Source organism: Corvus moneduloides, chromosome 20, assembly GCF_009650955.1.
Source record: "Corvus moneduloides isolate bCorMon1 chromosome 20, bCorMon1.pri, whole genome shotgun sequence".
In the NCBI taxonomy this organism is placed as follows: domain Eukaryota; kingdom Metazoa; phylum Chordata; class Aves; order Passeriformes; family Corvidae; genus Corvus; species Corvus moneduloides.
This window is the reverse complement of record NC_045495.1, coordinates 10402918-10429348: the sequence shown is the minus strand read 5'-3', so window position 1 is coordinate 10429348 and position 26431 is coordinate 10402918. Positions and strand designations below refer to the sequence as shown.

At 51.0% G+C, this 26431-nt stretch overlaps 2 protein-coding genes across 5 annotated transcripts in view; one reads left to right on the top strand and one right to left on the bottom strand.

The window, feature by feature from the left end:
- Nucleotides 1–57: 57 nt before the first annotated feature.
- Nucleotides 58–6229, bottom strand: SBDS (SBDS ribosome maturation factor). Its single transcript, XM_032129785.1, has 5 exons — nucleotides 6054–6229; nucleotides 5236–5365; nucleotides 3800–4000; nucleotides 3074–3238; nucleotides 58–2442 (listed from the first exon to the last, which is right to left on the bottom strand). The coding sequence occupies exons 1-5, from the start codon at nucleotides 6179–6181 to the stop codon at nucleotides 2314–2316; spliced, it is 753 nt and encodes a 250-aa protein (XP_031985676.1). The 5' UTR covers nucleotides 6182–6229; the 3' UTR covers nucleotides 58–2313.
- A 20-nt stretch (nucleotides 6230–6249) lies between these two features.
- LOC116453857 (S-adenosyl-L-methionine-dependent tRNA 4-demethylwyosine synthase TYW1-like) overlaps nucleotides 6250–26431 on the top strand; it is an 87826-nt gene continuing 67644 nt past the window's right edge. For 2 of the 4 annotated variants that reach the window (XM_032129784.1, XM_032129781.1), the window contains exons 1-9: nucleotides 6250–6297; nucleotides 7571–7697; nucleotides 7827–7993; nucleotides 8608–8748; nucleotides 9286–9387; nucleotides 10179–10373; nucleotides 11715–11996; nucleotides 12872–12979; nucleotides 24138–24243. In XM_032129784.1, the coding sequence (XP_031985675.1) occupies nucleotides 7859–7993; nucleotides 8608–8748; nucleotides 9286–9387; nucleotides 10179–10373; nucleotides 11715–11996; nucleotides 12872–12979; nucleotides 24138–24243 (1069 nt within the window). In that variant the 5' untranslated portion in view covers nucleotides 6250–6297; nucleotides 7571–7697; nucleotides 7827–7858. Of the gene's footprint in view, nucleotides 6298–6354; nucleotides 6395–7570; nucleotides 7698–7826; nucleotides 7994–8607; nucleotides 8749–9285; nucleotides 9388–10178; nucleotides 10374–11714; nucleotides 11997–12871; nucleotides 12980–24137; nucleotides 24244–26431 lie in introns of those variants that run through there. The other 2 variants (XM_032129783.1, XM_032129782.1) reach the window with 2 other exon arrangements.

The window sequence follows — 26431 nt, the reverse complement described above, 5'->3', positions numbered from 1 at the left end:
CAGGAAGTGGTTGTGCAGGGCGTTACACTCTCGTTGGAATGGGCAAACACAAGCCAGTTACCAATCCTGAGCTTTATTCTGATGCTCACCGTACATTCTTGCTGAACTACAAACATGACAAGAAATGCCAGCATGTACATTTATTTGTCCATAAATAAACCCAAGCTTCCTCTACCAGAGAAAATCCTTAATGTTTGGATTTGCAGAAAAGCCTTTACAAAGAAATTGCCTTCCTAGCACCAAGCTCATCAATCAGCTTAGCGTAAGGTTCTGTAACTCCAGATCTTTAACCTGCTGCCATCCCGTTGTGCTTAAGGTGTTAAACACAGCAAACCAAGAAATTAAAGAATTGTGAAATCAGGTATTAGTGACACAGCATCCTCTGGGGCTCTTGCTCAGTGTCTCATCTGCATATTGATGAATTGCATGTTAGCACTAATTGCCAGTGATGAGCTAAATATCTGCATGATCATCCTCAGTGCTTCCCAAGGCGTGCCTGGAGAGAGGAGCACATGGAGGCAGCAGCCCAGGGTGGTGCCTGTGCACACAGAGCTCTCCACGCTGAGCTGTGTCCGCATGGCAGCTTCACTCATTACACCCCTGCATTTCCTAGGCAGCATTTCAACCCTCGGGAACAAACAAAAGCATTTTTAAATGGCCAGTGGCTCAAGAATCTCAGTTTCACCTGCCCTCAGCAAAACTCAGGCTCTAGAGAGGCAGATCCTCCCAAAATACTGCTGAAGGAATTGATCCTGGCCTTGCACAAGTGCACACAAATTGGCTGCTGCAGAAATCCACTCCCAATGGGCAGCCTTGGACTGAGGATCCAGCCCTGCAGCCACCTCACATGCCAAACCTCCCCTCCTCCAGCTGATTGCTACACTCCCTGATGAAATTCCAGAAAATTCACAGTGAGTCAAAGGCACAGAGGAAAGGTCAGGACTACAAACCCAGCTCTGTTTAATTGTCACATGAGGGGGGAGTCTCTGGAAGGCAACAGCAACCAAAGAGCACTGCACTCACCTGGGACAGATCTCATCCCTGGCTGGCCCACAGCTCCTCACCTGCTGCCTGCTATCTGCATGGAAACAGGAATGTCATATTAAAGGCTCCTCAAACTCCTGCTGATTTAGTTTTTAGTCACTGAACCAGATCTGCTTTGCCTGGTGCTTTGTATTTTTAGTATCTCCTTCCCCCGTTGTTGTCCTCTCTTCCCCTTTTCTTTGAAACATCCCGGTTCAACTTCAAATCATTTGTTTAACACAGCTGCAGCAAGATTTAACAGAATTAGCAAGAACTGTATCCCATGCCTCAGGAGCTGGCTGGAAATTCTGTGCATGGATTAGAGAGCAGCAAAAAAAGGACAGAGGATAAAGGACAGCTGCCAGAATTGTTCTGGTGCACTAAAAAGCGAAGGGGCACACACAAACAATTCCTGCTGGGCATTACTGTCCAACAAAAGCCTGTCTGGCTCCATGGCCAGAGGCCACCACTGCCTGTTTGAGATTCATTTTATCACGTGAAAGCAGCAGCTCCCAAGTACAGGCTACTCCCTCAGCCTACAAAAGCACTGCCACAGTCAGGGATATCTCCCCTACTATTAACAAAAATAAGTTTCTTATTTCTTTCTGTATCTATAATATATAAATAGATGATCATTTGCTTTTATTAATGTAGCTAAATATATTCTACAAATAAGTTATTTGGAGAACATCATCTCTTAAGTCAGCAAGTGCTGTTATAGCCAGTGAAGGAATTCCTTATAAATGGTCCTTTGAAGTACTTTAATTATCAAGCAGCCAATTACGGAAGCCTAAGTCAGTTTTCACGCTGCCAAGAGACTGATTTTCAGACATGATCCACGCTTTGCATCTGTTCAGAAGTGAAAATGCAGCTCTCTTAAGGTCCCTCTCCTCACACACAAAGCCACTGCCCAGTGACCAGTGCAATCTCCCACTCAACACTGACAACCTGAAGGTACAAACAATTGGCACCAAATCACTCAAACACTCTTCAACAGCAACCCTGGAACTAAAGCAAAGCCAGAGTAACCTCCTACCACACCCTAACTCAGTCCTTATTAGTGCAACTCTGACACAAAATCTTCTTACAGGCAAAGACATCTGTAAACCAAGCAAGTGTAAAATGATAAAAAAACCCAACCCACACTGCACGGAAAAATCCCAAAGGATTAGTGTCAGAAAATATTTGGCAGCAAGAGATTGGAAAAAACCATGAAGGCCTAACAGAAGAGTGGCTACACCAGTCATTGTGGCGAGGTTGTCGAAGCAGATCTGCTGCAGGAAGGTTTTGTTATTCAAGCTTTTCATCCCCTTCCTCCACATCCTTCAGACTGAGCACTTCCAGGGATCCTTTCCCTTTTGTCTCACTGCGGATCAACTCGTCGATCTCCCTGAAGCAGCCTGGGTCAATAAGGCACACCTGGAACGTTCCACATTTCATCAGTCAGCCAAGAATGCTCGAATTTCACCAGCCCCTACCCAAGGCCTAACATCCACTGCTGTTAAAACAACCCTGGTTAGTTATGAGAAGGACTCTGCAGAGCTGACAGGCACTATCTGGCAGCAACCTTTCCACAGAAGCTCTACAGTTCCAGTTCCCCATGCTGGACATGGCTTTTGCCAGCTGGGATTGCTGGATTCTAATCTGTTCTCATGAAGATTTTAATACCAATTTTTGCTTTACCACACACAGATTTTTAAAGAAAAATAATTAACCACTCTCAAAATCCAGACCCAAGCCACCAAATCAATAACAGTAACATTTCACATATGAGAGAAACTTATCAGTGTTGCAGGATCATCACTGCTAAGAGGAATTGCACTGTGCACTCCACACCTTGGAGCAGCAGGCTCTGGATACCAACGGCTGCTTCCAGCTCACATTACCTGAACTGTGTGAAATTAAAAAATTCCAACTGCAGCTCTGATTCAGGATCTCTGGTAAACCTGCAGTTTATCTTAACAACTTCTATCTATGAATTCATCTCCTAGTAAAACACACAGGTGTAGCTCAAACCAAACCTGAAACCCAGGGACTGCTTTTTGCTTACAATTTCCAGCTGTTCCTGGAAGTCTTCGCTCTCAATAACTTTAATCAGTGGCTTGAGTTTCTCTTTCAGCTTCTTGCCCTCCTTTGCTGGCAGGATAAACCTCAGCCTCATGTGAGCACGTTCAATCCGCATGGTCTCCTTCAGCTGCCTGATCACTTCCAGGGCCTGTTGGACAAGAAAAAGAGCACTTACACACCTGCTCAAAAACCAGCACCCACATCCAAATCCCGAACCTTTTCCCCAGCTTCAGAGCCATCTCTCAGTGCTGGTCACTGCCACTCTGTTGCAGGGAGGCTGCTATCATGCTCTTTTGACAGATTAACAAGAAAAGACAGAGTTCTTGTTGTTTGTGATCACTTTGAACACTTAAAAACTGTCTGAAATAACGTTAAATAATTATACTGCAAAACATCACAAACCCACGTGGCTCAGATGCAAGCCTGATATACCACCTCAATTAGCATAAGTAATAAACCTTTTATTTCCGTCCTAGGTGTATCACTGTTGGATTTTTTTATTTCTTTCTCCCTTCCCTGAATTCCTAGCAAACAAATTGCCCGAGTTTCAGGAGCTGCATCTCTCAGGCACTCAGCTGCCAGATGGCTGAGTAATCCCTCTGCGGGCCTCAGATCCCGGGGCTTTGCTGATCCCTCTGTGACTGAGACCTGAGCAATTCCCCCGGGTGATACCACCTGGGAGCAGGAGCTGATCCTGCAGGAAACTCACCTGCTGCTTGGTGCTCTTGGTGGGTTTGACCGAGTAGTGGATGTCCTTCATGGCCCTTTCGATGAGGATCACTGTGTAGGGCCGCTTTGTCTCAGGGTTCACGCACTTGTCAGCCACGATGGTGGCGATGTCTCTGAACATCTGCTCCAGCTGCGTGTGCCGCTCCTTGTCCGACACCTGCAGCTCCCCTTTGGATAAAATCTGTAAAATAAAGAAATCACTTAATGAACATCATGGGTTTGAAGAGTGGAAAGTCCAGTAACTTTGTTAAATTTGATACCTGCTTGAAAGGTTTGGTTAGACATGAAGTGCAGCAAACAATAACCAAATTAATAATGTGAATCATTACAACAGACAGCACTGGAAAGACTTCAAACAAAAAAGCTCACCACAGAAACACTAAATTGCAGCAAGAGAAGCACAGATTTCACAGAATCACACAATGTCCTGAGCTGGAAAGGAACCCCAGGGATCATCCAGTGCAGCCCCTGGCCCTGCACAGACACCCCAACAACCCCACCCTGGGCATCCCTGGCAGCGCTGTCCCAACGCTCCTGGAGCTCTGGCAGCCTCGGGGCCGTGCCCATTCCCTGGGGAGCCTGGGCAGTGCCCAGCACCCTCTGGGGGAAGAACCTTTCCTGATCTCCAGCCTGAGCCTCCCTAACACAGCTCCAGTCCCCTGGGTCCTGTCCCTGTCACAGGGAGCAGAGATTGGAGCCACCTCTCGGGAGGAGCTGCAGCCCCTGATGAGGTCTGACCTCAGTCTCCTCAGGCTGAACCAAGTGCCCTCAGCTGCTCCTCGTGTGGCCCCTCCAGGCCCTTTGCCTTCTTCATAGCTTTCTTTGGACTCTGACAGCTTTAGGTCTTTCTTATATTGAGGCACCCAAAACTGCCCCAGCACTGGAGGTGAGGCTGCCCCAGCCCAGAGCAGAGCAGGACAATCCCCTCCCTGGCCCAGCTGGTGATGCTGGGCCTGGTGCCCCCAGGACAGGGATGTCCCTCCTGGCTGCCAGGACACTGCTGACTCAAGAGATTTACTGAAATCTCATCACCCACAACAAGTCCACAGTTCGTATCCCACCAATAAGGACTAAGAAATTAGATCTGTTATTAACACTTAAGTGAGCTCTCCAAAGTAATCAACTGTCCCCTTCCTTTCTCTGCATCCTTAAAAACTTACCTTACGTGAGGAACTCTTCAGTGCTGGCTGTGTCCAGAGACATCAGTACATGCAAGTTGTGTGTTAGGCAGAATTCTTTTCAGTCACATGCATACGCCATATTTAAAACTATAAAACAGAGCTACTGCTCCTTTTTACCCATTTCTTAACAAACAACTCTTTCACCTATAGCAGCATCCTACAAACATCCTTCACTACAAAGCAACCTAACTAAACCTTCTCACGTCTTTTACAAAGCCAAGTGTGTGAAACCTACCATCTTACAGATTTCTGTTTGGTCATCTGTCCCAAATGCTTGAACCAGATCTTCCTTCTTTGCCACCTGGCCTTTGGAGACATTGACAAACACTGTGTGTGTCTGCAGGACCTCGTCGAGATCTTTCTCCCTAGAGATTGAGACAAGCGTAGAAAACTTAGAATAATGGTTTGGGTGGGAAGGGCCCTGAAAGCCCCTTCAGTGCCACCCCTGCCATGGCAGGGACACCTCCCACTGTCCCAGGCTGCTCCAGCCCCAATGTCCAGCCTGGCCTTGGGCACTGCCAGGGATCCAGGGGCAGCCCCAGCTGCTCTGGGCACCCTGTGCCAGGGCCTGCCCACCCTCCCAGGGAACAATTCCTTCCCAATATCCCATCTATCCCCGTCCTCTGTCAGTTTGAAACCACCGCTCCTTGTCCTGTCCCTCAATCCCTTGTGCAAAGCCCCTCTCCAGCAAAGCAGCAATGCCAGGAGCACTGCTGTGTTCAGCGAGGACAAACAGCTCCCGCTGCCCGGGCTGAATCAGCACAGCTGGAACCTTCCACCGCCGAGGTGGCCCTGCGCAGGCACGGCCCGGGTGCTGCCGTTCTCGGCCCCGCGCCTCCTCCCGCGGCCAGATCCGGGCACCGCGCACCATCCCCGGCCCCACCGCCGAGTCCCGCACGGTCAGTGCCGACCCCGCACACCACACCGGCCCTTCCCTGTCCCCACACCGAGTCCCTGGGTACGGCCCCCTCACACGCGGATCTCCACACGGGCCCTTCCGCGGGCCCCACGCCGGGCCCGAGCCGCCTCCCCGCCGGCTCCCCGGGCACTCACGCTCCGCTGCGCCAGCCCATGACCTTGTTGCGGTAACAGGCGATCTCGAAGCGCTTCCCGGCGCGCCGTGCCCGCACCACGGCCACGTTGGTGAGGCGGATCTGGTTGGTGGGGGTGAAGATGGACATGGCGGCGGCCGCCCGCTCCGCCCCCGGCCCGGCAGTGAACGGCGGCCGCTCCGCGGCGGGCGGAAGGGGCGGGAGCGGCGCATGGCGGCGTGAGGGGAGCGCCGGGCGGCGGCGCGGTCAGTGCCGGGCGGGAGAGCCGGCCGGGGCCGGGGGCATGGCTGTGGGTGAGGGAGAGAACCGGGGTGGGGGGAACAGAATAACCGTGTCTGTGGGGTAAGAGCTGTAGTAACTGTGTGCGTGGGGGTAACAACCGTGAGGGGGGTACAATAACCGCGTTTGTGGCATAATAAGTGTGTGTATGGGCTAATAACCGTGAAGGGAGGGTATAATAACCGTGTGTGTGGGGGGTTTTAGCTGTGAGAGGGTGCTGTGGAGGGAGATGAGGGTAACGACCAGGGGAGTATTTATTAACCATGAGGGGTATTGGGGTGTAGTAACTCGGAGGGAGGAAAGGAGTGTTTAATAATTGTGAGGGGGGTGGGATAATAACCGTGAGAGGCGGGGGAAGGGGGGTAATAACCGTGAGGGGTCTTTGGGGGAGAGAGGGGCATTAACCGTGAGAGGAGGAAGAACCACGAGGGTGGGGGGGGGTGTGTGTTTGTGGGGGTGATAACCACAAGGGAGGGTGTGCAGTTGTATACGGGGATAATAGTGAGTGTGTGTGTGTGTTTTGGAGCTAAAATGCTCTTGAATATATATAGCATCTACCGCATTTGAGGAAATTGTGTAGAGGTGAAGGGAATCCCTATAACCGGTGTGGGCAAAACTGGGAACACTGGGCAAGTGCTCTTGGCTCTTCTCTTTTGTGAGTCTCAGTGTTGCTGCTGGAGGGGTGAAGGGCATCCCCTTAAGCCTTTGATCTGGTATCCTGAGTAACAGCCAGCACGAGTTTCCAGCCTCCTGGAAATACTTGGATTCTGTGCTCCCGACTGATATCTGCAAAAACAAGATCCAAGCTGCAGATGACAGTAGGAGGGTGTCAGCTGTATTCCCCAGTCAATAAGTATCACAAACCAGCCTTTTTGGAGTGCCTGAATATTCCATATGAAATAGATATTCCCAGACACCACGCAGGTGCACTCCTGGCTGTACCCTGGCATTCTGTGCCCTGAATGTTCTGAACCAACCTGAAATGTCTCAGTTGCTCCAAATCAAACTTCACTTGCATCATGGAATTCTGTGAAAGTGTTTCCAATTGAATCCATGTTTCAGTCTGCCCTTGAAACTCTGTTTGTAATCAGTGTGACATCTAAGCAGGGGTTGTGTTCAGCAGAAAGTTCTGTGCAGGTGATTTCCCCCTTGGACAGAGAGCTGCATTTGTTGGATTTGAGTAAAGCTAGAGGCCAGTACGATCCAGTGGATGTTTCACAAGGACTTTTTTCCTTTCAGGCACTTGGACAGCACAAGTATTTTCTGATTTCCCTTGTAACAGAGCTGCCCTATCAAGGAAAAACCCAGAGTTTCCCTCTGAGGGTATGGAATGTTAGCGTGGAGCTCAGCTGACACACCTGAACAGGTGAAGGCTTCTTGATTCAACTTTAATGTGTTGTCTTTAGCCAAAAGCTGTTTTCTGCAAAGCCTGGGCAATAGCTGATGACGTGAGGCTATGGGTACTGTGTGATTATTTTGTGTATTCACACTGTAGGAATCTGCGACATTCCAGATTTAGACGTCTCGATGGATACGTGGAGCTACTTCCATACTTGCCTGGTGTCCATATGGCTGCACAGATTTTACATCTATTCTGCTATTGCTTTTGGGATCAGCCTTTGGATTGTTGTTCAGTTCACCACCACCAGAACCAAAAGGAAGGTAACTGAGCCTGTCAGCGCTTTTCTCTGAGAAGACCCCAAAAACCTGGGTGGAAGTGAGTAGTTACTGGGTAAAGGCACCGAGGGTGCTGCAAATCCCAAGTGCAGTTTAGGTATCTGGTTATGCTCCTCAGCCTGGATTGTTTGTGTCTGTGGGTCACTAAATGCCCTCAATGCTCTGACGTTGGGGCAGAGCTCAGCAGGACACTCTTCTCACTGGGAGAATGTGTCCCCCTGGGTTGCTCTGTCACTCCAGATAAGCCCCTCTGCTTGTGCCCTATGTTTGCACCTTCCCGTTTTCATGATGCTACTGATAGGGTTGAGCTGGTTTTAGGATGGAGGGGATTAGGCCATTCAGGACTTGAAAACCTCCTTGTGCAGGTGGGTGAAGATCTGCTGCAGGAGTTGGGAGGTTCAGCTGCATCCTGGTATCTCCCAGACAAGTGTGTGTCTCCTGGGCTAGGTCAGGAAAACAGGTCCTGGTGTGCTTGGGTGTGAGAGGAACCAAAACGCTTTGACTGTTGCTGAGAGTGGCTCCAGGATTTGAATTTTAAATGCTCTTGGTTTGAAATCCCTTGGAAAAGGGACTGATGTGACACAGCTCTTGTTTCATAGGGTGAGAAATCCCACGGGAATCCCGCTTCCTCCGAGGGAACAGCAGACAAACTGGAGAATGGATGTGCCCTTCCTCAGCCACAGGAGGTCCATGTTGCTGGAGTGAAGATTTTCTATGGCTCTCAGACTGGCACAGCAAAGGTATCTGTACTTTTATTGCACATCTGTGGAATTGCTTTGAAATGCTGTTGGGATCCAAGAACGTTGCTTGCCTTAGAACACTGCCCTGGCTGCAGATCTGGGGGTTCATCAGCACATTCATTAGCTTGTTAAAATCATTGCCCAACGTGCAAGACAAGTGAAAATTAAATAAAAATAACAGTTTTTCTCCTCCCTTTAAGCAAGGCATGCAGTAGAGATTGATTATAAAGCTAAAAGTTCATTCTTGCACTATAATCTTCATTTTCTAGCAGGTCTTCATAGAGAGAAGTGCTGGCTTTGGTGCTTTCTCAAGGAGAAATGTAATTTGTGTGTGTAACGGTGAAGTGATCAGTCATTATAATGTTGTGACTCTCAGCCAGTGTACTCCATTTTTGTTTGAATGTGAGGAATTGCAGTGCCAGTGTCCAGGTCTCCTGTGTCATTATTCTTCCTGGGCTGGGAGAAGTCTTGTGGCTGAGCACAGCAGGGCTTGTGTGGGTTGAAGTAATTGATAACTTCCTATGTTTCTTTGTTCAGAGATTTGCCAAAGCTCTGGCTGAAGCTGTTACTTCCCTTAATTTGCCTGTGGAAGTCATTAACATGGGAGACTACGATCCAGAAGATGGTTTATCAGAGGAGGTGGGTATGGCATAACCATCAGTAAGAAGTACAAGTTTTTCCCGGGGTTGTTGAGGCTGTTTCCCTCTTGTATTTCTGTTCTGTAATCCCCCAAAGCTCTGTGTTGAAAATTGCTTCCCTGTTACATATGCATTTTCGGCCCTCAGCAGAAAATACCTAAATCTTTAAAATTTCCAAGCACCAGTAGGACATTTTGCTGTGACAGTGACTCTGTGTGAGCCAGTTCTGTAACTCAGGGGTGAGCTGGGTGAGAGTGGCTGCACCAGGTACACCTGGGCAGGGTTCAGAACTAGAACAGGAAGGTGGGGATGCTTCTGTAGCCTTCAGAGGCTTTTAAGTTAGAATCTCCTTGTGAGCTCTATTTATGTGGAGTAGTCCTTGATGGGTTTTCCTTCTATGAATATTGATAGTTGCTACTTGAGAGTTTTGATCAACCCTAACAAAAGGTTTTGGTGGGAACTGTGTGCTGGAAATTCCGTAGGGTTTCAGTATTAATTGTGTCCATGGGACACTTTCCTGCTGAAGGAGTCGGGTCAGGAAGCTGCTGGTTGGGCTGGATGTCCAGTTCTGCTCTGCCACTGCATCGCTGTTCAGCTTGACCTCTTTCTGTTAATTTAAGGTGCTGTTGTTCAGCACCCTTGGGATTGTCAGCTGCACTGTCCCACCCCAAGAGGAGACAGCCTTGTTTTTTGACTTCTCCCAGCTGCCTGGGTGTTGTAACTCTTTGCTTGAAAAGAAAGTTCTGGAAAATGCAGTGTTTTTTTTTTTCTCTGTCCTCTGTGTGTGACCAGACAAGCAGCAGGAACATCTGTGTGTTCCTGGTGGCCACCTACACCGAGGGGCAGCCCCCAGAGAGCGCAGCCTGGTTCTGCAAGTGGCTGGAAGAGGCAGCCAATGATTTCCGTGTTGGGAAGAGCTTCCTGCAGGGCCTGAGATACGCCGTGTTTGGGCTGGGAAACTCGGCCTACGTGGATCACTACAACACGGTGAGTGTCCCCCAGCTCCCTGTGTGCCTTCCGCTCCTCTGAGAGCCTCAGCTGCATGAAATGCTTCAAATCTGAGTGATGCTGGTGTTCTGTGTGGGAATTGCAGCTCTTGTGCTGACTGGGTGAGGGACTGGCTTTAGGGCATGGGCAGAATTCCAGAGCCACTGAGCTTGGGAAAAACCTCCAAGATCATTGAATCCACCCTGTGCCTGATGCCCACCTTGTCCCCAGCCCAGAGCACTGAGTGCCACCTCCAGCCCTTCCTTGGGTACCTCCAGGCATAGGGACTCCAAACCTCCCTGGGCAGCCCCTGCCAAGGCCTGAGCACCCTTTCCATGGAGAAATTCCTGCTGCTGCCCACCCTGAGCCTGCCCTGGCCCAGCCTGAGGCCGTTCCCTCTCCTCCTGGCCCTGTTCCCTGGCAGCAGAGCCCGACCCCCCCGGCTGCCCCCTCCTGTCAGGGACTTGTGCAGAGCCACAAGGTCCCCCCTGAGCCTCCTTTGCTCCAGCCTGAGCCCCTTTCCAGCTCCCTCAGCTGCTCCTGGGGCTCCAGCCCCTTCCCAGCTCCATTCCCTGCCCTGGACATGCTCCAGCCTCTCAATGTCTTTCTTGGAGTGAGAGGTGCAAAACTGTCCCCAGGACTGAGGTGCCTCAGCAGTGCCCAGTGCAGAGGGACAGTCCCTGCCCTGGTCCTGCTGCCACACCATTGCTGGTACAAGCCAGTGCCACTGGCCTTGGCCACACGGGCACTTCAGCTTTGAAGCAGTTGGGTTTTAGATGGGAATGAGTCCTACAGGCACTGGAAGGTGTGGTAACACATTTGGTAAATCCTTACTGAGTTCATTTCCCAGCTTTGAAAGCTTTCTGCAATCACCTGAGGGCACAGCACTGTCAGCTCTTGCTCTTGCTGCCTTTTAAACCTGACTCCTTTTTCTGATGTGGGTTTTAGCTTTATTCCCCGATGGGAGCTGTGACCGTGTCTCTGCCTGGCCATTGGCCTCATCTCACACAAAAATGCCGTCCCTTGTCAGCAGGCTGTGTTGGGGCTGGGGCTGTGTGTTGCACATGTGACCATTCTGACCAGCAGGCACCACCACCAGAGCCCATCCCTGCGCACAGGGATGGCAGAGGGATTTTCCAACCAAGTCTCAGGGGTGTGGTGGTGTTTAGGCTGCCCTGTGTCTGTGCTGAACCAGCACCTGCGAGGGACTCCCCAGCTCCCTGCCCTGCAGTGCCATGCAGCTCACTGGCTCTAATCCCAGGGCTGATCCTTGCTTTTCTGGTTTTCTGCTTGAACCTGGCCTTGGTTTAATTTCCTTTCCAACCCTTCCTGCTGCCCTAGGTTGGAAGGAGGATGGACAGGTGGCTGTGGATGCTCAGTGCCAGCAGGATCATGACTCGAGCCGAAGGGGACTGCAATGTGGCCCAGAGCAAGCACGGCAGCATCGAGGCTGACTTTGAGGCCTGGAAAGCCAAATTCCTCACTCGGCTCCAGGCGCTCTGCAAAGGGGAGAAAAAGCCCTGCAGTGGGAAGTGCAAGAAGGGGAAGTGCAAATCTTCAGGGAGGCAGAGCAAGGAAAGCTCGGATCATGAACATGGGACTTCGGAACATGAGAATACTGAGGTACAGCCAAAATCCATGAGGTCTTGTTTTATTTGGAGCACTGTTTGACTTCTCCCCTTCCTCCTGCAGTTCAGTGGGCTGCTGTGGGAGCCTGATACATGTTCTGGAGCAGGGGAGAAGAGGGGTGAGAGCCCATGGCAATAACAAGTAGAATGAGCCATCCAGAAGAAGGAACAAAGGATTAGTGATGGATCCAGGCCCCATGAGGGAGTCCTGCTCCTGGCTGGGGGGAGGTGACAGATGCTCCAGGGAGCCAGTCTGGGTTCTCAGCAGAGCCTTTGCCTTGTCCCAAGGCCAAGGGGGCCGTGTAGTTCCCTGAGAGTCATTAACCTGCTTCACTTCACCCTGGTGAAGCTCAGCTGCTCTGCCTGCATCCCAAGGTTTTCCAAAGGCAGCTGGGGAGTGTTAGCAGAGCAAGCCCTGGCTGTCCTTTGTGTGTGTCTGCCCGTAGTCATTTCTCTCTTCTGGAGTGTTTATTGACTGCAGATTTGGACTAAGAAATCCTCTCTATTGCTCTCCAGTGCAAGACCCAGAGCTGCAACGGCACTTTAATCCTCCCTCGAGCCATTTACTGTGGGTTGGAAGTTATTGCTGGGTTGAGTTTTGTAGGAAAGTAAGTGGTTCTTCTGGCTGGGTTTGGGAGTGCTGGCTGCTGCAGAGGCAGGAGGAATAAATCTTGCTGTCAGCAAGGCTCTTGGAGGGTTTAAAGGGGTTCAGGGTTCCATAGCCATCCTACAGGGTTTTGGTAGGCTATTCCTTGTTTTCAGTGGTCTTTACTGATGAGGAGAGCTGATTTCACTGGTTAGCTTAGATGAAGGTCGTATGCTTAAGAGCCAGATCAATTCTTAACTTTTTTCCTCTGCTCTGTCCCACAGGCAGAGGAATTGTTTGAAACCAGTAGTGAGGAGGAAGCTGGAGGCACAGATTCTGTCGTCGATGTTGAAGATCTTGGCAATATCATGGGTCACATGAAGAAAGCAAAGGTACTGCTGTTAGAGGGGGTGTGGAATGGTCAGGTCTTGGTCACTGAGCAGGTGGATTGATTAAAATGTTACTGGCTGGATTTGGATCTGTAGGGTTTGGTTAGAGAGAGAGTAAAATATGAACTATGGAAGAAGCTGTCCCAAAAAAGAACATCTTTGGAGGTGTGTTGGGTGTAGTCACAGACTGACTCTGACTTGCTCACCAAGCAAATGCTGCCGTGGTAATCTGTGATTTCCAGTCTGAGGGAAGATTTGTTTGCAGAGCTAACACTGGCTCTGGCTGTAAATCTCTGCCACGGAGATTCCCAGCCCAGTGCCTAAACACAGGTCCTGCTCCTGTACTGCCTGTGGGATGTCACTGAAGTGCAGGTGTGTCAGGACAGGGGACAAAGCTGCAGGTGCTGCAGGAGCACCCAGCTGCCAGAGCACCTTTGCCTTGCTCACTGCTGCCCTGGGGTGAGGTGCTGTGCTTCAGACACAGGGCCTGTCCCACAGCCCCAGTTCCTGCTCCGTCCCAGGCTGTTGCTGGCTCTGTTCTCAGTGGCGCTGGTAGTGTCCCTTTCCTGCAGCTGGGATGTGTCACACTCACCTCTGCTTTGCACACACAAAGGAGCAGGGACAGGGAGTAGCTGCAGGGCCTTGCTGCGCTCCCCGCTCTTTGCTGGCCGAGCAGTTGTTGGTCAGGGTGGGGAGGGGTGGTCTGTGATGTGCTCTCAGCCCATCTGCTGACCCTCTTCCCTCAGTGACCTTTGCAGGGTGCTGCCATTCTTTGTGCAGCCTTAAGCTGCTGTCCAAGCCCTTCTCACCAGACTGACTTCTCTCTAGTTACACCGCCCTTCCCGTGGGTGCCTCTGCACTGTGGGCTTCTCGCAGCTCTTTCCCAAAATGGGGCCCTATTAGTTGCCTCGGCCATGAGTTTCTGGAGCATAACAGAGAAGGGAGAAGTTGCTCCCAGAGTCAGCTGGAGCTTTTTACAGATTGGTTACTAGGTTTAAGTATTGGTTTAGATTGAGATATGGAAGGAATTGTTCCCTGGGAGGGTGGGCAGGCCCTGGCACAGGGTGCCCAGAGCAGCTGGGGCTGCCCCTGGATCCCTGGCAGTGGCCAAGGCCAGGCTGGACATTGGGGCTGGGAGCAGCCTGGGACAGTGGGAGGTGTCCTTGCCCCTGGCAGGGGTGTGGAATGAGGTGATCTCTGAGGTCCCTTCCGATGCCAGCTGCTCTATGACCCTATGGAAATGTAACAGTGTCCTCAGTGGGCTGAGCTGAGCTGGCACTGCTGGGCCACCTGAGGCCAGGCTCACAGGAGGATGTGTGCTCGGAGGGCAGGAGCTTACAAGGGGAGCCCGGGGATCTCTGTTCCCCACCTTGGGGAGGGGAAGGAGGTAAATCAAGCACTTGCTGCTGTTTGCAACCAGCTCTGTGAGGAGAGGAGCCCCGGCGATGGGGCAAGAGCGGCTGCCGTGGACAGAGGGCTCTGTCCCGGAGCCGGTAGGGGCCTGTGGCTGCAGCTCGTGAGGAAGGGCGGGGGAGCCTTGTGCCTTCCCTTCGGAGGGAGAAGGGACCGCAGTTCCTCACGGAACACGTCGTTCCTGTCTCCTCTCTCCTGCGCTCGCCACTAGAGGTCAGCGGCCAAAAGGGAACCGTGTGTGCTGCGGCCGCTGCTCCGGGGCGGTGCTCGGGCCCTGCCAAAGCTCTGTGAAGAACTGGGCTTCGGGCTTTCACTCACCGCCAGAATACAGCAACGCCATGATCGAGGAGCAGTGTAATCCAGGAAAACCACACACCATAGTCCACTTTACAAACACAAAGCGAGCACAGCAATAAAATACTTCCTGCCGTTCACTGGAAGAAGTCAGTGCTGAGGTCAGCGTGGTGTGGGTTACAGACAGACAGGGAAAGTTCTCTGCTGTCTGTGCCTTTGGCTGGGGCAAGATCCAAACTCCTTTCTCCTCAGCCTCCCTGTTGCTCTGCTGGAGCAGGGAGAGGCCTGGGTGTTGGATGTGCTTTGTTCTGCAGTGACTGTGTCTCTGTGCAGATCAGATTCCTGTGGCTGTGACCCAAGTGCCACCCCTGATCAGAGGGGCAGCTGCTGTCTGAGCACAGACCCTCACCTAGAGCTGGAACCTGCAGGTGTTGATCCTTTGAGCCTTTTCCTGCAGGAGCTGGCAGAGTTGTTCAGCTGTGAGAGCTGAATGCTGCCCTCCTGCAAAGGATTAAATCCTGAGAGGGCAGGTGTTGGTGTGGGCCTGAGAGCTCATTCTGAGTGTGCATAAGTGCACCCCTGTTGAAGTCCCATCCCCTTTCTAGGCTCCGAGTCTGTGCACTGAGAGGTTTCCTGTGCCAGGTGAATTGTTCTCCCTTTGGCCATTTTAGCCATTTTGCCTCTCATGAAATGCTGAACTGTGTAAAATGAGTGTGACACTGTTGTTTCACCCTGAGGTGACCTGTTGTCCTGCAGGGATCCTTGCCCACACAGCCAAGTGCTCTGGGCTTTGGGATCTGAACTGGTCACACACAGGTGAGCAAGTCTGAGAGAAACTTGTGTATCTTCAGGGTTATATCACAGGCAGTTCTTCCTGCTCAGAGTTCCTTGGGTTTGGAATGTGCCTGACACTTTCCAGCAGCAGTTCTGTGGGTGTCAGTGTTGGGTGTTCACCCCTCTGCCTATGGTGTGTAGAACAGCAAGTTCTGCCTTGTGCATTATAGTTAATTTGGAATGGATTTGGGTCCAGCTTTCATCTCTTCTGCATGAATTGCCTCTTGTGCAATTCACTAGCAGGTAAGACAGCTGTGCAGGCACAGAGAGTCAGAATTCCTTACTGTCCTGCCTTTTCTGGGATGGCAGAGTGAGGCTGTGGAGGTGAGGTGATCTAAGCAATGCTTGCTCACATCTCTGCAGGTGGTCTTAATTTAATTTTGCATCTGTCTTTTGTTGTTTGCGTTGATGGAAATCAAGGCTGAGCTTTGTTTTACAGCTTTCTCCCCCATGTTCTGCAGGTTCAGTGCACTTTGTAAAGTATTGTCAAAGGGCTTGAAGCAGGTACTGAATTCTTGCATCACTTGGACCAGGCAGATGGATTCAGGAGTTCCAAGGGAATGCCAGAACCTCTCTACCTGGTTGAGTTCCAGCTATTACAGACTCTGAGTTAGAGAAGAGATGGATTTTTAAAGGGCTGCTGGGTGTGAAGTTACACAATTCGTGGTGATGGTGCCTTCTGCACACTGAGCCCAAATTGACACAAGGTTGGGTATATAGTGGTAGTATATTCAAATTTATTACCTGGTGCCTGATACAGCAGCAATTTCCACGAGTTTACCAGATCCCATCGTATGTGCTGATGGTTTTTAGTGCATTTAAGCACTAGGTAGACTTTGGAGCTTTGCAGTTGTGGCACACTTTGCCTCTCCTCCAGAGTTCCTCCCCGATGTGGATTTATCAGGGAAAGTGGACTCTGATGGTGTTTGAGGCCTGCAAGGTGCCATTAATGACAGGGACAGTGGTTCTTGGTGTGGGTTATCTCTCCCAGCTGGGAGATCAGCTGAGAGGACAGATCCATCTACACCCATTCCCAGGGAACGGAATCACTTTATTAACCTTCATATTTATAAACTTCAGGCATGAGTAACAGCAATAATAATATCCTGATTCCCTATTTTGATGGATTTGCAAGCAATCAAATGAGCATATTTTGTTGACACAACTTTGAGATTAGTGCTCACGTTTCCTAAAACAAGCAGTGGGAGGATGCTGACAGGCTCATTTGCAATGTAAAGAGAGAGGGGCATGATTGGAACACACCAAGGAACCAAAGCCTACCCCAGGGTGTGTTCAGTGAGTTTGTGTCCCTCTGTATCCATCTGCTGCACGGGAGCTTTCCTGTCCCCTTTGCCACTGTAAATCCCTGGAAAGTCACCCTGTGTTAGCCATTTGTAAATCCCACCCCTTCCAACATTTCCTGGGAACCCTTGGAGTCTGGGGCTGCTGTGGAAGCCCAAACCTTGCAGCCCGGGCTGAAGAAACTCTTAAGGAAGCTGAGTTGGGTTGGAGTGGGGCAGTGGGCAATGAGGTATTTCAGGCCTAAGCAGTACAGACCAAGGGTCATGTGCAACTTTGTGCTACAAGTAGAAACTGTTGGAAGGAGGAGAGAATAGTCACTGATATTTTAACCAAATGGAATAAAATTTGTGTACGTAACTGTCAGTTAAAACTGATATGGACAGCCCCAAAAACTTCAGCTTTTAATGGGTGAAGGATTCCTTCATGAAAAACATGCCCTTACCTGCAGCAGCTGTTTCAGGGCTGGATTCCAACCTGTGCTACTCTGGCTCAGAATTCAATGTGTGCCTACGTTTTAAAATGAGCTTTAAGAAAAATAATTTAACTTCTTGGGGACTACTTCTGTCATTAAGAGCAGGATTTGCCACAGGGACACTTCACCCTTCTCCTTTCCTGGGTTCAAATCTTTTTTCTCCAAACCCTGGCTAATGGAAAGGATTACAATTGCTAAATAAAATTACGAGGGATCTTGAGGCTTTTTCTGAGTAAGGCTTGTGAGTGATAAAAGAGGAAAAAAAAGCCCCCAAAATAATTTTAATGTAACCTTTGGCTGGACATTCAGTCTCTGACATGTGGTGTGGCAGTGGCTTCCTTGGTAAAGGCATTTGAGAGCTCTGAGTGTTTATTTGCAGCGTTTTCCTGACCACATCCTTTGGTGGAGATGGTCAGGACTGACCCTGAAGCAGCCCAGCCCTCCTGCTCACCATTTCTCACCAGCTTTCTGTTCCATTTCTCAGGTGGTTTGTTTTTTATTTTCCTGTGCATTTTTTAAGTTTCCTGCCTGTCTAATGACAGAGTTGGGCAGAATTCCCCAAATTCTACAGATCAATGCAGCAGAGCCCCTCTGTTCTGGAGCCAGGCTGGGAGAGCTGGGGGTGCTCACCTGGAGAGGAGAAGGCTCCAGGGAGAGCTCAGAGCCCCTTGCAGAGCCTAAAGGGGCTCCAGGAGAGCTGGAGAGGGACTGGGGACAAGGGCTGGAGGGACAGGACACAGGGAATGGCTTCCCAGTGCCAGAGGGCAGGGCTGGATGGGATATTGGGAAGGAATTGTTCCCTGGGAGGGTGGGCAGGCCCTGGCACAGGGTGCCCAGAGCAGCTGGGGCTGCCCCTGGATCCCTGGCAGTGTCCAAGGCCAGGCTGGACATTGGGGCTTGGAGCAGCCTGGGACAGTGGGAGGTGTCCCTGCCCATGGCAAGGGTGGCACTGGATGGTCTTGAAGGTCCCTTCCCGCCCAAACCATTCTGGGATTCTGTGTTATTTTGAACACTTGAAAAATTGCTGTTGAAATGAAATGTTCTTTAGTCCTGAACTCCAAGGAAAACAAAGAAATGGAATGGAGAAGTCTTTACAGAGCCATTTAAAAAAGAATTTGCAAAGGATGGCAAGAGTGTGGAAGGATGTGTGCTGCCTGCTCTGTGTGAGAGAGTGGAAGAGACTGAATGGAAAATCTTACTGGTTTGAAGTGGGGCATTTGGGAAACTTGTTAAACTGTGTTAACTTGGCTTCAGTTGGGATTTTTGAAGCACGGAAGAAAGAAATGTGAAAATATGGCTCAGTTTTCAAGTATAAGCAGCCACTTCTGGGCGGACACAGACACAGTGTTAGTTTTGACTCCTTTGGCTCCTTTGAAAATCAATCTTCCTGCCTTGTCCAAGGAGGTCTCCCAAATCAGACAAACCCTGGCAGGGCCCCTCAGCAGTGTGTGAGTTGGAGCTGTGCTTCAGCAGCACCTTGTAAAAGCTGCCCTACAGCAGAGCAGCTGCTGCAGCTCAGCACAACACTCTGCACCCCCTCTGCAGCCCTGCAGATGGATTGGAAAGTTGTGACCTGGGAGGTTTTTGTCCTCGAGGACTTGGGCTGATGTTGAACCTCCCAGAAGATGACGTTGGTGGGATCATGTTTCCCTCTGCATCTCACAGAAGATGCACGGTGCCCTTTCAGGCTGATTCACTTGGATGGCAGCAGAAGCTCCTGTCACTGCTTGTCTGCAGGACTTTGGGATGTAAAATGCTGCTGTAAATGTCCAAAAATCTCAGCACTGGCTTTTCAGACAAAAGGAAATGGAAAATTCCCCCTGTGAGGGTGGAGCTGCAGGTGTGTTTTCCTTCGTTTAGGTGGGAGCTGGGAGCTGCTGCCTCAGGGTAACAGCAGGGACCTTCTGTTATCCTACAGCATAGGGAGGGAGATGGGCTTCCACCTCCTTATTTAAAGCTCACAGGGGTTTCTCCTTCAGGAGAGAAAAGTCCTGCTTCTGAAGTTGGGGGTTCTTTGGTTTTTTTTGGTATCAGTCACAACTTCTCAGGGACTTTCCCCATTTTGAAGGGAGTCTACAAGGAAGATGGAGAGGGCTGGAGGGACAGGACACAGGGAATGGCTTCCCAGTGCCAGAGGGCAGGGCTGGATGGGAGATTGGGAAGGAATTGTTCCCTGGGAGGGTGGGCAGGCCCTGGCACAGGGTGCCCAGAGCAGCTGGGGCTGCCCCTGGATCCCTGGCAGTGTTCAAGGTCAGGCTGGACATTGGGGCTGGGAGCAGCCTGGGACAGTGGGAGGTGTCCCTGCCCATGGCTGGGGTGGCACTGGGTGGGCTTTGAGGCCTCTCCCAATTCAATCCATTCCATGATTCTGTGACTTTGGGGCCACTTTTTGAGAGCACCTACCCCAATTTTTCCTTCTGCCCCAGCCAGCTGATGTTTCAGTCATGGCCAGGTACTGCATTGCCCGTTCCCATCTCAGCTGTGCTGCTCTCAGCTCGTTGTGCTTCACTGGGCGCTGCTGGGGTGGGTGTGTAGCCTGTGATTATGTAGACTCTGGCAGCTGTTTCTAATAAGATTCTCTGTCTGTTGGGCTGTTTGCAGGTTCACAGCTCGCTCACTCTGAGCTCCCAGTTCTCCTCTCTGCTGCAGGAGCTCCAAGCTGTCTCTGCTGTTGACTGACAGCAGCGAGGGCCAGGGTGCTGTGGGATTGACAGGGTGTTCATCCATGGGCTGAGCAAATTGCAGCTCTGTCTCTGTGTGCCACAGCTGAATTGTGACAGCCACAGCTCTGTTGCTGCAGCAGGACAGTCCCCACATGCACCCTCTGCTCCTCTGCTTGTGTTCAGGGGTGTCATTGTGGACTGGGCTCCCTGTCCCCTTCTTCTCCGTGTGTTTTAGCCTGACAGGAAGGTTGTTTTGTCAGGAAAGGAGTGCCATTCCTGTGGGCAGCCTGGTGTCCCGTCAACTTCCCAAATCCCCACGGGTTCCTGCCAGTGGTGCCCCTGCCAGATGAGCTGATCGAGGGGAGGAGCTGTCAGCACTGCTGGCTGTCCTGCTGCCCCTGGAGCATTGCTTCCAGAGCTCTGCTCCGTGACCTTTAACTCTCCATTCATGTAATTCATGAACTTCAACAGTTCATTCCCCAGCCCCTGGGGAAGTGTTGCTAATTCTTCTTGCTGCCAGGCAGCTTTTCCTGACAGCCTGGCCAGTGTTGCCCTCAGGGCTGTTCTGTTAGTGCTGGCTCCAGCCCTGGTGTGTTCTTGTTTGCTTAGTGCTTGTGCCTTTTATTTGGGAAAAGATCCTGGAGCCTGTAGATGGATGAGGCTGTAAATCTTGGCAAGGCCAGGGGTTCCCTTTCTCTGACCACTGGGAGGTTAACCACGGAAGAAGTTGAGTCATAATTGGGTGTAAATTTTTTTCTGACAGTAAAAGCTTTTGGGGGAGCTTTTTTCCCCTGCCATGGCACATTGGTAAATAGAGCCATGAGGCTAAAAGTGCTAAATTAAGTTAATTTAGGGAATCATAGAATGATTTGTGTTCGAAGGGACCTTAAAGCTCATCTTGTTCGTGGGCAAGGACACCTTCCCCTGTCCCAGGCTGCTCCAAGCCCCCTCCAGCCTGGCCTTGGGCACTTCCAGGGATGCAGCCACAGCTTCTCTGGGCACCCTGTGCCAGGGCCTCCCCACCCTCACAGGGAAGGATTTCTCCTTAATATCCAACCTTAATTTCCCCTCTGTCAGTTTGAACCTGTTATTCCTTGTCCTGTCCCTCCAGTTCCTGAGGCAGGGTCCCTCTCTGCCTTCCCTGGTCCCTCCAGACCCTGGAAGGTGCTGTGAGGTCTCCACACAACCTCCTCTTTCCCAGGCTGCACAGCCCCAGCTCTCCCAGCCTTTGTGTGGAGTTCTGGTGCCTTTTTTATTTTTCTCCCCCTGCATGATCAGTTTGAAGAGTGTTTGATGGATCAGGTGGGAAACACAGGGAGGTATTGGGCACCTGGACATCCTGGAGAGAGCACTTTGGAGAGGAGGACAAGTGGCAGTGGCACATCCTGGTGGTGACCTTTGGGGTGGCTGTGGCTGAGTTTGGAAGGCAGGTTTGGAGGAAGCCCTTTGAAACACTGGCACTGGGATTTGTCCTGGGGCAGGGAATGCTGAGGCCCTCACTTGTGTCAGGGGCTCTTGGTCCATGGAAGTTGTGTTTTCCTTGCCTTGGGAATGTGCTGCCTCTGCTTGTTGTTTTGCCTGTGTGAGAGAGAAAGGGAAGGGATTCCTTTTCCCTTCAGCTGCAGAGCAGGGGATCAAACCTGAGGTTCAGCTGCCTTTTTTCAGAACCAAACCCCTCCGGCCTGCAGTGGAGCTGTGCTGAGCCTTCCAAGGAATTGGGGTGTATCCAGAGGTTTTCCTCATCTCTGGGCTCACTCTTTTGTGAGCTGCAGGTCCGGTTTTTGGCAGTGAAGTATTTCAAGGCCCTGAAAAGCTGGCTCTTGTCACTGCTTGCTTGATTTGCTATGGAAAGACAGTGATTTGCCTTGGATTTACTGCAGGGCTTTCTGCTAAATCACCACAACTGGAGACGTTTGCTCTGTGTAAAGTTAACTTTGTTCTCTCCTCACCAACCCTAAATAACAGATTTGAAAGGTTTGTTAAGCAAATAAGTAAAAATCCCTGTGCAGTGAATGCCATTTCTCACCAGGAGTGCGTGAAGCCAATCCCCTGCCGAAGTGAACAGGTCGGGGATTGCAGGGCAGGGAGAAACAAAGCATTGTTTTGTTTAAGGTTCTCACATCAGGATGTGGGCAGGGAAAATTATGATCCTCTCAGTGAAGGGAAAGTGATCATCGAACTGTATTTGTGCCCTGCCAGGATGGAATTGGGATGTTGTTCCATTCAGGTGCTGCAGTGGCGGTGAGGTAGAAAGGCAAATACTCTCCATGCAGAAGGACTTGTCTGTGTTTGAAGGCTCTCTTGGATGGGGTGTCTCATTTAGAATTAGATCAAAGGCTGCATTTTTAATATTAGGATGTCCTCCATAATGGAGATTTAGTTCTTCTGGGAGGATTGACCTGGCCTGAGCTGGTAGAGCACAGGCCAGGAGGTGTCCACGCTGAAATCCTGCTTAGGACTTTGAGGGGCTCCAAGTCACAGGATCAGGGAGTGATTTGGGTGGGAAGGGACCCTAAAGCTCCTCCAGTTCCACTCCCCTGCCATGGGCAGGGCCACCATCCTCTGGCCCAGGTCTCAGTCTGTGCTAAGGCCTGGTTCTGGGTTAAGTGATGGCTTGTGGCAGAGCAAACTCTTTATTTAACACTTGGAAGATGAAGACTTCATCTGTTATCTCCTTCCTTCCTTATGCATGAAGCTTTCCCAGCAATATTAATATTTTACTGTTGAAGAGTCTTGCTGATAAATTAAGATCAAGGCTCAAGAAATGAGCTTTAAAACCCACTAAATGGCAATTAATTATTAGATGTAGGCTTCCAGGGGAGTTTTGATGTGTTACAGAAATCAATGAAGTCCTGCCTAGAAGCTCAGGAAGCTGAGTGGAAGGAAGTGCAGGATGGATACAGCTTTCTCCTTCAGAAAGGACCATGTTGTGGTACTGCTTGTTGAAAAATACATTTCTGAACAACATCCCTGAGACTGTGAGCACAATTTGATCCAAAATGAGTAGGGACAGTAATAATGTGTCCCTAAATGTTTCACTCTCCTATTTCCTTCTCAGATGTTTATTAGGAGCTCTGTTTTGCCCTTGAACCTCTGTGTGTGTGGGTTTTAATATTGAAATTCATTTTTCTTTGGAGGCACCTTTCATTCTCTGAAGTGTTGCTCAGGTGCAGAAGCAGTCTGTTTGCATGCAGGAGCAGCCAGATTCCTCTCCCTGTTTGTGATGAGCAGTTTGGCAAGTCAGGAGCACTGGTTTCCTTAGTGATGCTGACAGTTGGTGGGGAGACTCAAACTGGAGGCATTTCCATTATCTTTTCCATGGCTTTGGCACAAAAGAGGCTTGGATGTGAAATAGACTGTCAAGACAAAATGTCCTCTGCTGGTTTTTGTTTGTTGTTTATCCATAACTCCTTCAATAAAAGCCATAAAGGACTGACAGATTACAAGTTGCATGAAATACCCAAGTAATTATTTCCACTTTGATGCTTCTTTGTGCAGACATGAAACAATAAACACCCATAAAGTCTCAGCAGTGACACTTGCACAGCAGGGGAGTCACTGCTTGTTACGTGCCAGGGTTTGCTGCTCGTGCTTATGACTTTATCCCGGTATCTGACACTCCTGCCCAGGGCTTAGCTGTGTGTGGAAAGCAGCTGGAAGCCAGACTTGCATGGGCTGCTGCTGGAGCTGGCTGTGGGGAGGGGCTGCAGCCTTTTCCTGCAGGCCTGTGGTGTGGCTGAATTTTGGTGGTGCAGGTGGCTGCTGCCTCAGGGGCCTCGTGCAGAGCTCTGCAGGCTCCTGGGGGCTCTCCCCTGAGCTCTCCCAAGCAGTGCCACCCCAGGCACACGCTGGTTTGGTCATTGTGAGGTTATTGTGCACTCGTGAAACACTTGGCCTGAAAACCTGGAGTCACTCTTGGATGAGTTTTCACACCCTGCTCGTTAAAATATCCTTGGGCATTTTATTGCTGTGTCAGTGGGACAAATCTCGTGTGCTGTAGGGCTTTTCTTTTCCAGTTTACTGTCCTAAGTTGCTGATGGGAAGAGGGATGAAATGCAGGCTTACCCAGAGGCAGGAATTGCAGTGTGGGCACTCACCCCAGTGCAGTCCAGCAGGTGTGGCTGTGCCTGTGTTTGGAGTGATGCCTGCTGCTAACTGGCTGTAATTCCCTGTCTTCAAACAGAGAGAGCGGGAGCTGGAGGAAGGAGCTGCTGGAACGGGGAGGAAGGAGGAGGCTGAGAGGAGAGAGATGATCACCCCGGCCCTGAGGGAGGCACTCACAAAGCAAGGTGAGGCTCTGCCCGGAGCAGCTGGGCACAGCTCAGAGCCTTGGTGCTGGATTTGAGCAGAGCAGTGGCAGGAGCTCTGTGTGTGTGAGGGGCTGCCCTGGGCCCTCCTGGCAGGCCTGAAGCACAGACAGGACACACGGAGTGGCTGGGGCTGGATGGGCCCTTAGGAGATCACCCAGTCCAACAGCGCCAAGGCAGGTGGCACAGGGGTGTGTCCAGGTGGGTTTGGGATGTGGCCGTGGAGGGAGACTCCGGGCCTGCTCTGGGCAGCTGTTCCAGAGCTCTGCCACTCTGTGGGAAGAGGTTCTTCCTCTGTGGAGGTGGAATTTGTTGTGGTTCAGTTCATGGCCATTGCTCCTCATCCTGTCCCTGGGCACCACTGACCAGAGCCGGGCACCGTCCTCTGACACCCCCAGGGATAGTTTATGGATTGATGGGATCCCTCTCAGCCTTCCCTTATCCAGACTGACCAGGCCCAGCTCCCACAGTCTCTCCCCACCAGGGAGATTCTCCAGACCCCAAATCATCCTTGTGGCTTCCATTGGACCCTCTCCAGTAGCTCCTGGTCATTCTTGAGCTGTAGAGCCCAGAGCTGGACACAGCACTGCAGAGGTGCCTCACTGGGCTCAGCAGTGGGGCAGGATCACTCCCTGACCTGCTGGGAATGCTCTTCCTGATGCCCCCAGGATCCCAGTGGCCCTCCTGGTCCCCAGGACACTCTGCTGGCTCCTGGGCAGCTCCTCATGCAGTGCCTGGAGCTCCCAGGGTTTGATGTATCTGCTGGGGCAGCTCGAGATAGATGCCAATGGTCCCACAGTCCCGAGCTCCCTCAGTGTAGGTTTTTCAGAGAATATTTAAAGATCAGCTTTGCATTTGTTTTGCATCTCAGTCCCTTGCTTTTATCTCAGTTTCAAACTCTGATTTGTTGCTGAAACTCTTGTTTCCAGAAGAGGAAGTAATTCAAACTAATTTTAACCATCCACTGGATGTTGAGATCAGCAGCTCTCCAATGAGAGCAATTGGAGTGGATTTAATGTCTTCTTTTAAAGCCAAGGACCAGCATGAGGAGAGCCAGACTGAGCCTCAGTCTGGGAGTGGCAGAGCCAGGAGAAGGCTGATGGGAGCTTCCTTTTGCTGCTCACATGGAGACTAAAGGGAGTTTAGTCTGATTTCTTTTCTCTCTAAGGATGGAGTGTGCTTGGTTTGCTTGCTAAATCAGGGTTATAGTGGAATTGCTAAGGTTGGAAAGGTCTTTAAGGTCATCAAGCTCAGCCATCAACCCAACACCACCCCCATGTTCAACACTAAACCGTGACCTCAGGTGCCACATCCTCACATTTATTCAGCACTTCCAGGGATGGGCACTCCCCCACTGCCCTGGGCATCTCTCCTGAAGCTGCTGAGAATGTCCCTGTGTCACTGAGAGCTGAGCTCTGGAGCCCTGGCCTGTCCTGGGCGAGTCCAGCCCCCCAGCACTGCTGCTCCCGGGGGCTCAGCTGCTCTGTGGCCTGAGCTCTGCTGGTGCCTGCAGTGTTCTGCCCACCAGTGGCTGACAGCTTTGGTCACTGGCTCTCCATCAGCCTTGGCACTGCTGGGAAGCAAAGAGCCATTCTTGAACGTTGTGGTTGGAAGGAATGACCCAAAAAAGGCTCAGCCAGGAGTGGCCGAGACTTCGCCTTCTCCTCGTGTCCCTCAGGGAGCTGCTGCTGGCTGGGAGCAGGGCAGGCCTGGGATCAATCTACCTGTTCAGCCTCAGTCCTGCAGGCTGTGGTATGGTGGCAGCTACTTTGGTTTTGTTTGTCATGTATCTGAGTGTATTTTATTTCTATTTTACTTAGTTTTGGGTTTAAGGTGGCAGCCTTTTGTTTTTAGTTACTAAAATGAATGAATTCTGAGCTACTGAATGAAGCAGGGGAGTGGGGCAGGGCTCTGTGCTGGCCCTGTGCCCGGTGTGGTGGCTGGAGCATTTCCCCAGCTCAGTCTCACCACTCCCTGCTGGTTTGGGTTTGGGGTGGCAATGGAACTGTGCTTTTGTACAAAGTGGCCATTTGAAAATGAAAGCAGTGCTGGAGGGAAGGTCACCTTCCTACCATAATTTTTTTGACACAAAGAAGGCTCCCCAGGAGCTCTGATTGCCTCGTGGTACTCTAGGGACAGGAGTTCATTACCCAGGTAAGTGGGTCTGCGT

Coding starts and splice junctions, on each gene's coding strand:
- SBDS (XM_032129785.1), bottom strand. CDS start 6,181: ATGTCCATCTTCACCCCCACCAACCAGATCCGCCTCACCAACGTGGCC. Junction 5,366..6,053: donor ATGGGCTGGCGCAGCGGAGC/GTGAGTGCCCGG, acceptor CTCAATCTCTAG/GGAGAAAGATCTCGACGAGG. Junction 3,239..3,799: donor CCAAGAGCACCAAGCAGCAG/GTGAGTTTCCTG, acceptor CTTGTCCAACAG/GCCCTGGAAGTGATCAGGCA.